We start from the raw sequence: 10,178 nt of genomic DNA on the forward strand, positions 1-10,178 counted from the left end.
TCGACATGTTGGTACGCGAAACGCGAGGTCTCTCTTTCCATACAATAAACGCGGATTGTACGCGGAAGCGCGCGCGAAATACGCCGTTATCAACAGGCAGATTATCCCGGGGAAAGAGCTCACGGCGAGATTTTAACGCGAGTTCTTTTCTTTCAGTTATGTGTAACAGAGGCGGGTAAGCCGGTAAACGCCTGTATTACACTCGCTAACTTTGTCAACCTGACATTTACATATGTTAAGCCCGTCGGGCAAAGACGATTACAGATCTATCCGACGCAGTCGTAATTTAATACAACTGCGTGTCGCTGATGCTTATTGTCCTCCTGCGCGGAATATCGCATAAATACGATCGCGTGTTGCTTTGGCAAAAAAGAAACTGGATTCCTCGAGCGTGTTTAACATGCAGTACGAAACACATGCTATCCTATGGATGAGCTTACCGTGTGGCGTAGAGTCCGTTGCCGATCCTCGTAATCCTTGTTTCGAGGCTGACACTTTAGTTGCTCATTCACGATGAGTTTCATAGATACACCATGTTTCAATATGCACGCGTTAAAGTTTCGATGAGTCTTGACTCTCCTCCGAAATTCTTGTTATCACGCTCGCCCCGTATAATTTGCACAAACTAGCGGTTTAGTAACGTTTATCTCATAATATCCATCCAAGGTTTAAAATAGCCGGTATATATTAGTATCTTAATACATATATCTTTATCAGAATGTAGAAACGTATTATATCTGCAGAAACTAATTGCACTCCTAGCGTTTCGGCTATCCAATATACTGATCTGTCCTCGAAATGAAGATTCGCCTCCGATCACGGTTGATTATTTGAGACTCGACGCCGCGTTTCGCGCAAAAGTACAAATCGCGGCGAGAATACAAAATTTTCGGAAGCGCTGTGAAACACAATCCCGCGTTCTCGGTAGCGAATTACCGGTATCAATTCTAAATTGCTCCCGACCGTTCTCGGGGTCATTTGAAAAACTCCGAAATTTCGTACGTCACCATTTTATTGCGTCGCAGCCACATTTTGATGTACCTCGGATGAGGATTTCGCAACACGATTGACGCAATCGATTTTCTTGCAAACGACAGAAACGACAGTTGTTCACCTCCACTGTTAGGAAAATCCGACGACCCGGCGACGAGCGATGCAAAACATCCGCACGCTTCCCGGCGACTGGAAGGGTGGACGAGAGTCGGCGGCTCTCGGGGGTGGATTGTGCGCATGCGACATAAACAAACCGTAAAGAAAAAGCCAATATACCGGGTGGGAGACTCCGGCAGTTTCTGGTGTATTCAAGTAGATGACATTATAATATACAACGGTTCGGAACGGTACTAGTTCTGTGTTATAAGTCCGCAACGGACTTTGGCACTCCGGATATCCGGGATATCGCGCGAACGCGATAAAGGAAACCAGAATTGAAACCCCCTCGGTTTCCGGAAAATGCAAATCATTCGGCAAATGCAAACAATTGAAAAAAAAATTCGCGTCGCCTGTAAAATACAGGATGTTCGCCGATCGTTGTGTAAAAACAGTTACAAGTATTCGCGTTATTGAGAGCGTACAAAGCCGTTGTGCAAATACGATCGGTATCAATGAAGTAAAAAAAACGTGCAAAAGCGACATTTTATTTTGATTTTATTTTATTTGGCTTACAAAAAGGATTCTACTTTTTCGACTTCCGGATTTATCGCTTTTCGATCATGCGATGAATTATTGTTAAGAAACGAGTAACATAATTTTAATGTCACTTAACGGTGGAGCGATATATATATTATGTTCCGCGTTCGTCTGACATATCTGCTCTATCACTGACAAGTCAGTGCTTTGATACGGCGCATTCTGCGTTACTCCGTAGGCTTGCAGTCCATCTAACAGTCTGATGCGCTATAGATCCTCGCCTTCTCCGTGAATTGCGGTCTTAGAGCAGATATCTCAAACGATGACATTTGCAGTAGAACATAAACGTACACCTCGCATTAACCCTCTCGCGGCTACGAAACCGACGATAACGTTCCATTAACAATGTGATGATTATCGCACGCGATAACGATATCAGGGATTGCACAAAAACTTATCATTAACAAATAGTATAGCACACAGATATTATATAAAAATACTTAAAAAGTTTCTTCTAAATGTTGCATATAAATGTTATACATGTCGCATTATATATCTAACAAATGTTCGCTTGGAACAATATATGATATTTTTTGTATTTAGTTTATATCTAGTCTACATGAACAATAAAATAACAAAAATGAATATTATCTTAGAATTATTAATACAAATACAGAATAATTAATCTTGGAAATAAAGATATAATTTATCGTCAAAATTATAGTCAAAATTCGTCATAATTTTATTTAATTATGCGACGTAGATTGAGAGGTTAGATAACTTGATACGGAGCATCTTCTTTAAATAATTCTTGTTTTACAATATCAAATAATATCCCAGGATGAAGTTGCATTAGCTTTAAGAACTCTGTAGTGTTAATAATCTCAGATAAGTGTAGCTTGAATAATCTTTTTACATAACTCTCTAAATATTTTGCATTATAATTAATTGCAATATATAAATATTGTACAACATTCTCTTTTACTACGCGCCCTATTAAATATTGTTCGCACAATAATTTAAGACCTTTTATGCCAAATTCATCAGCTGCTGTAAGAAGTTGATAAATTTTGTCCTTATCTTGTTCATCTAATTTTATAATATCAGACATGAGACGGCCAGTTTCTAAATAAAATATTACCATGTTGAAAATATCGTATGCTACATCATTCTTTATTACTATTATCTTACTCGCATCTTCTGTCTTTAACAATTTAGTAAGGAACTGGCTGCTCGCACATGTTGATTTTTTTACACGAACACATTTCCCTTTTACTTGAAATGTAACAAGTTGGTCAGATTCATCGAAAGTGAGATCGTTCGTCATAGCTGTTAATAGTGGTGGTACTTTTAATATATTCTCGTACATAGTGCTATGTGTTAGAGTTTTATCTGTTTCAAAATTAAAGCATATTGAAAGTGTATTATTGTTTTCTAAATATTTCTTGTCCACAATAACAGCGACACTTATTTGATAAAACGTAACCGCCGGAATTTCTGGACAAAATATTTTCCACATTCCTGCAGGACGCAAGATTGGTTCTTCATTATTAATTCGGATATAACAATCATATCTGTGAATATTAAACTGATTTTCACCATTACAATCAATATAAAATGTTAAGATATCCCTTTCTCTATCAATGCGCATATTTATATCAAAAGAATGTCCTTCAATGCTACTAGATGTTAAAGTGTCAATAAAGCTGTAAAGATGCCAGAAATCAGCAATACTCCAGGTAAAAGTAGTCACTTTTACATCACACGACGTTCGACAATGAGAAAAGATATGCTTTGTCGGAAATTGATTCTTATTTTCGGTGGACATCTCTGCCTGTTCATCGAAAGTGAGATCGTTCGTTATAGCTGTTGTTAATGGTAGTGATTCTTCTAAGTTGCAAGTCTCATGTATACTGTCTGACATCGTGTCTGTAAATAATCGATGCACTTAATAATTATTCTTACAAAAATAATTGAAAAATTCTAAAAACTTTTATCAATATGTTCAAATCTATGCACATATAAATATATTATTTTTCAAAACTAATAAATAATATATACATGAATTACGAGCTAGAGCTGGATATTTAATGCTCCAATATACTAACAATAAGTTAAAATTCAATAAATAATATGATCAACACAAACGTCCCACTTCAAATCATTTTCAATGTTAAAAACGGTAAATTAAACATAGAGTTTTAAACGGAAACGCGGTAATATAAAAGATCTGTACATTGATAGAAATTCTTGATCGAGAACGGAAAAATATCGTAACAATACCATCCGAAACGAATAATCAGGCGCAAATCCTCGAATTATCTTTGTAGACTATTTGACTTTCATAACTTGAAACTTATAAACGCAAAACTGTCACAAACTATTAAACTGTCAATTTTATTATAATTTGTTAACGATGTACGAACTTCTGGATTCAGCTGTTCAAGCTTCTGTTACTAACGTTGAGTTTTATAACATTATTCGCCCTTGTCGCCTTAAATCTGGGACGACCGTATGTTTTGTCTAATATAACTTCTCGACGTTTTAATTGTACAAAGATAATACAAGGATTTGCGTCTGATTATTTATTTTGAATGTATTATGATATTTTACCGTTCTCGATCAAGAATTTCTGTAATATTGTAGTCGTACCTTCGATTACGCGGCTACACCACACTTTACTTAAAGGCCGTTTCGGGAGATCAAGTAACGAAAGTAGATATCGTCCTTTATCGTCTTTATTTTGATGAAACAAACTCCAACTCGCGAACCGTCTCAACTCGCGTTGTGCTGTGAAAATCTCAGCCGACTGTCTTTCGCGAATGCTCGCATTGAACTGGTCTCGGAAACACTAATCATCTGACTCACGCACAATAGGCGTCACTCAATAACAGGCAAAACCTCGAAAGATAGAATTCAATAAACCAATCGGCACACGACACCGAATCGGTGAGCACGACGGGAATGCGTGAGATTAAGAAAAACTAAACGTGATCAGCCTCAGTGCGGAATTCGGACGACCGAATATTCGAGAATTACACGTGATTGCTGAAATTTACAAAAAATTATAGCGCGTTCTCGAACAAATATCAATGTATAAACCTTTTATATTACCGTTTTCCGTTTAAAATTCTATGTTTAATTTACCGTTTTTAATATTGAAAATGACTTGATGTGGATCGAAACGTTTGTGTTGATCATACTATTTATTGTATTTTAACTTATTACATTGAAGCACTAAATATCCAGCTTTGACTCATTTTATTTATTAACTTTGTTAATTTATTGAGCCTTTCTTTAATTAATTATATTATTTTTTAATTTGAGTAAAAAAAAACTTGAACAAAGAAATATTTTATAGCTATAGGTTTTCACATTGGACTTTAATGTGTCTTACAGCGAATTCGGTTGGACGCATTCAGTGTATGTACATTTAAACTATTGTGCGTACAACATAGGCTGCGTTCCTTTTGGCGCTTACAGCGCTTATAAGCATCATTTATCTTTGTCCAATATTTGATAAACAACAAGGATGAAATGATTTTGTGAGCGCTGTAAGCAGCTGTAAGCGCCAAACGGAACGCAGCCATAAAGATATGTGTTTAATATAAATATGGGTTAAATCGCGAAATTCTTCATAGCACTTTAGTGTACTATTTGATAAGATATGTATTTTATTATTCAACATATATCACTTACATTGAGATTAAGACGAAAAATGAGTACGCACTAGTACATCCAATCGAATTTGCTATTAAGCACTTATTTTTGGAGCAAATAATTAAATTTTCACTAAATTTTACCTGCGCTCTTCGATGTCATATTCTTTTTCTTGCGATGTCGACCCAGCTTTGCAGATGGATTATCAAACAAGTGTTATATAGAACGTAATAAAATTTGAATTTTTAGTAGAAGGCACCAACTTCATAAAATTCGATATCTGATGTATATACGATAGCCAATATTTAATAATGTAGAATAACTTCGATGAAGAAAGAGATGCACAAGAAATCTGATCAGATTGCTTTGCGATAAGATTATGCGCAATGATATCTAAATTAATATCCTCGTCTTTTCGGAACGAATGTTAGATCGAGACTGCTTCAAATCGGCAGTTTCGCGACAAGCAACGTTCACAACTGAAAATCGTTGTACATTCCTTGTGTTGTTTATCGTTACCGTTTGACTTTCTTATAGTCTAAGTCAAGTACAAATTCTGTAATATCATCGTGTTATTGTAACCGAGATCGTGATCATAACACAAAATATCACGTGAAAGATACATGTGTCACTCGGAAGATTTCCTCGTCGCAAATGGTATGAGATTGCAGAGAGGCATCGCTCCTTTCTATCGTAAGAGCAGGCTTCAATGGAACTTTTCCATCTCGCGGAACATCCTCTCGCTCTCGCTCGGCCAACACTATCCATAATGGACCGAACACGCGATCGAAATTACTCGCGGTGCTAGCCGGCATGTGTGCACAAAAGGCGAACAGCGCGCTGCAGAGTCAACTCTCGCGCGGTGACTCTCGCCGGAAAAATCGAAGATCAAAGCCTTCGGAAATTACATTGGCTGGACGCGACGAGGTCGCCGCGGTGACGAGAACGCGTCTCCGATACGCTCGCGTTCACTCGTAAACCGCCACCGAACGCGTATCCCCGTGGCTTTTATTTCAAAGACATTTCATTGCCATTTTACTGTCACCCTATCTCGAATTTCCTGGAGCAAGTTGCGTGGAGTTGATTCCGGCTGATCCTCGTGCACGAGCGAACGTCGTCTTCGCGGAGAGAGGTTTATATCAGGGTGATAAAAATCCGAAATAATATAGCCCGCGGTAAACCGTCACGAAACTTCGAAACACTGATGACGCAAAAACGGGCGAGAATGTTAACGAAATCGCATATTAAATCTTTCTTAAATACAATTCTCACAATAACCTGGAAGATAAGAATTAAACGTTTGCATTAAAATCAGATTTCCTAAGCTTTGCAAAGAGCATACGAAAACAGATCCGACGTCCTTTTCTGCTTTCATTGATATTCAAGTTTATACATATAATAGTTGGAAATATAATTTTATTATATACGATGCAAAGTTCAGATAATAAGACATTTGTATAATTTATGGCCTCTTATCGGTTATATTATGCAAGAAACGTGCTCTTAAATTAGAAATAATTCGTATAAGTATGTACAGTATATACTTAAAAAATATCTCGCATGCAGAATTAATTTGCGGAAAACTTATTTTTTTTGCGATACCGCGTCGGCCGCGTTGTGCGGCGCGACGCGGGTATCGGCTCTGAAATATCGTGGCGCGCGAATTCATTTATTAGTCCTGCCTTCTCTCCTTCCTGCCCCCTCGCCCCCTCGAATACGGCCTCTCGCGAAAGGAAAAATACGCGAGGCATCCATTTCTCAGAGATAGCCGATGGACCCTCCCCGGATACATCGCGGTACGCGCGCCGAAGTATTGCGCGTTATCTAAATTTATTTATTAGGTGCTATTATAATTCTTACAATTGCTTATCGCCCGAGCCCCCGTTCTGCCGCGGTGGAAAGCATAATTCAGTCCGACTATCTCGCTTCTCCGCGCGCGCCGCGGCAACGTTTTCCCTCCGCCAGACCTTTAACGTTAAATGGAATTCTGTCGGTATGCCATAAGGCGGACTAGCCGGGATGAGCTTTATCGTGCCGTACAGGAGTTATAATACGAGCATGGCGTGATAGATGAATCATCGCAATCGTTGCCTCGTTTCCAGAACGTATGCCGCACCGGTGGGCGCGCGAGATTCGCGCGTGAGAAATTCGACTTGGACGTCGGCGCGGCTATCGATCAAGCGTCCCGAGACCACGCGGGAGTGCAAAACTTCGCTCGTAGCGTATGACTTTAATCATATTGTGCAATTACACGAATTTACGTACGCGAATGAAACATATATATTTGTCCATTTATTTGCTTATGCGGAGCATTTCACAAACACCAATATTTTAATGTGACGTTGAAGGAAAGATTCAAGAGTTTTCAATTAAAATCTATTATTAACAATTAATTTATCCATGTAAATTTAAATGTGAATGTACTACATATATAAGAAGTCAAAAGAGAAAATTAATATCATTTGTGAAAATTACTAAGAAATGGCAGATCAGTATGCATTTAAATGTAGTTTGTATGATTAGAATTATTAACTCGATAATTACTGAGATATCAACATTTATATTAAAATTTCCGATTCTAATCAATCTCCAAGTTACTCTGTTAGGACACATTGTGTGGGATGGTTAAGCAGCTCACCTATCAATCATGACACCATCGAACTATTCTCCTCACGATAATTTCGATTTTGCGACGGTATAAGTTGCGACAACGGTGCCCGTGCGTAAATCATCGCTCTAACATCACGGATCGTTACGTTCGCAGTTTATAGCGCTGAAAACGCTCGTTGTTCTTCGAGGCCATTAGACAAGGAGATTTCATCCGCTCATCCGAGCGGCGGCGGCGGGTGCCGTAGCAGTGGAACAATTTCCAGCATAGTTTCCAAGTGCCTAACATTACTAGCTGAAAATTTTCGTCACGCGCACGAGGGGATGGGGACGGAGGGGTGCACACGCACACGCACGCGGGAACACGAACACGAACAACGCACACGCACGCCCGCGCGCCCGGAGATTGATCGTGTGTGCGTTGTTAAAGTCGTTAGCAGCGCGAGTTAACCGAGTCACAGCGTTACAACCGGCGGCACTGCCGTCTTTATTGAATTACAACTTAGACACATCCGGATGCAAGGTACACGGATGCCGGGTTTATGCCGCGCGGATTAGCATGCAAATTCGCCGCATTGAATTTCATAGTTTCGACAGCTGTAACAACCGAATAGATTCGTCGTGACGCGGCGCGGACCGGCACCGACGACGACGGTCTCCCAATCCTCCCTTTCCCTTCCCTCCCTTCCTCCCTCCCTCCCTTTCCCGGTTGCTGTCTCCTGATAAGCGAATTGTTTCGCCGGATCGTGCTATAACCGAGCGCAGGATAACTCGATCCAACGGCTGCACTGCTATCAGCGAGATTAATACATGGCTCGTAATGAAAACGGGAATCAAGTGAAGATGGACGCCGCGTCCCAATCGGGTTTCAAAGCAAATCGATGTTAAATGTAAATTGAAGAAGAATTGGATTTCCCATATACGTTAATCATTTATTCACGCAAAATATTGCCGAGTAATGAACAAGCGAAATAATATTTATTGCTTTCGACGTAGATTCAATATCAAAAGTCGTTAAAATGCATGTCCCCTCTCCCACCCCCTCTCCCCCGATCGAAACTCATTCCGATGACAATATTGTCGGAAACTGGCGGTTGCACTCCCGCCACTCGCTTCACAGCCACACCGCGACAAATGTCATGGAAAATATTAATCCAAATGTACCGAAAGTAAAATTTATTGCTTACAATGTAGCAACTGCTTTATCCGAGTTATTCTTTTTAATTCGTCCTGGACATTTATCGCTACCGAATTAATCAGTACGCGAAAAAAATTTTCAATTTAATTATTTGTGAGTTTAGCGTACGGACGAACAAATTTTATATTCGTAGTATTGTCTTTTTTTTAAATAATTTTCAGAGTTTTATGTAAAATTTCCTTCATTTACATCCGCACAGTGAGGTCGTGCTCCAGTTTTTATGACACATGTAACTACGCGAAATTTAATATCATGTACATTTAACTCGAGTATCTTACACGCATACGGCTCGCGTATACATGTCCCGTGCCAGGTCGCCGGCGTAATCATTCCTAAGCGGGCATTATCGCGCCCATGACGGTGTTAGCATGTCGCAATTTTTTTCTTTCTCAGCGTCTTAACGTCCTTGCGATCTTCACACGCGCGGAGGTCCTCCCTATCGCTTCCATGGATCTCCGCCATTCTCATTACATCGTTTGCGCAATAGGAACTTAAACGCGTCCCGTCGTCGCGAGAAACAAAACGCTAATCAGTGCTCTCTCTCTCTCTCTCTCTCTCTCTTTCGCATACGTGCGCGCGCGGAAATTAGTTTTTATGGGATCATTCGTTGTCGACCGTTGCGAAATGTCACGGGGATAATTTAGGGCGTGGCGGAATTAAATTAATATTCTAACGGCGAAAGAGCAACTTACAATATTTTCGGCGCGCAGCGCGCGCGCGGATTTAATTACGCAAATAGGGGAGGGACGAGAGAGAATGCGATATTCCCGCGTATTCCAATAACTCGTCATTGGCCCGATCAAATTTACTGCCGCGCGTGTGTATCGATGCCGCCGCGAAACCGCGAACGTATGTTGCTACGAGCAAAATTCAATACCGCCCGACCACCGGGGTGGAGGCCGCTCGGTGAACCCGTATTTATCGTCGACGCTAAGCCGCCTTGCTATGCCTCGCCTTACCTCGCCTTGCTTCGCAAATGCAACACGAGTTGCCGGTAAGCGGCTTGCTAACGCGATTCTCGCTCGTATACGGGTTAAGGCGCGTAGGTACGGTACCGACTTTCGCGTAAAAGCGAAACGCCCTT

The 10,178-nt window shown here is 40.2% G+C and overlaps 1 protein-coding gene across 2 annotated transcripts; it reads right to left on the reverse strand.

Annotated features, from left to right (window-relative positions):
• Positions 1 to 1,630: 1,630 nt before the first annotated feature.
• LOC105458732 lies at positions 1,631 to 5,808 on the reverse strand. 2 transcript variants are annotated; one of them, XM_011704252.1, is made up of 2 exons: positions 5,433 to 5,808; positions 1,631 to 3,558 (listed from the first exon to the last, which is right to left on the reverse strand). In XM_011704252.1, exons 1-2 carry the CDS (start codon positions 5,449 to 5,451, stop codon positions 2,402 to 2,404), a joined length of 1,176 nt encoding a protein of 391 aa, XP_011702554.1. In that variant the 5' UTR covers positions 5,452 to 5,808; the 3' UTR covers positions 1,631 to 2,401. The 2 variants fall into 2 exon arrangements, with proteins under 2 accessions (XP_011702554.1, XP_011702555.1); XM_011704253.1 differs by lacking the exon at positions 5,433 to 5,808 and adding an exon at positions 4,282 to 4,507.
• Between the last annotated feature and the right edge of the window lie 4,370 nt (positions 5,809 to 10,178).

Source organism: Wasmannia auropunctata, unplaced genomic scaffold, assembly GCF_000956235.1.
Source record: "Wasmannia auropunctata unplaced genomic scaffold, wasmannia.A_1.0 LD334376.1, whole genome shotgun sequence".
Lineage (NCBI taxonomy): Eukaryota > Metazoa > Arthropoda > Insecta > Hymenoptera > Formicidae > Wasmannia > Wasmannia auropunctata.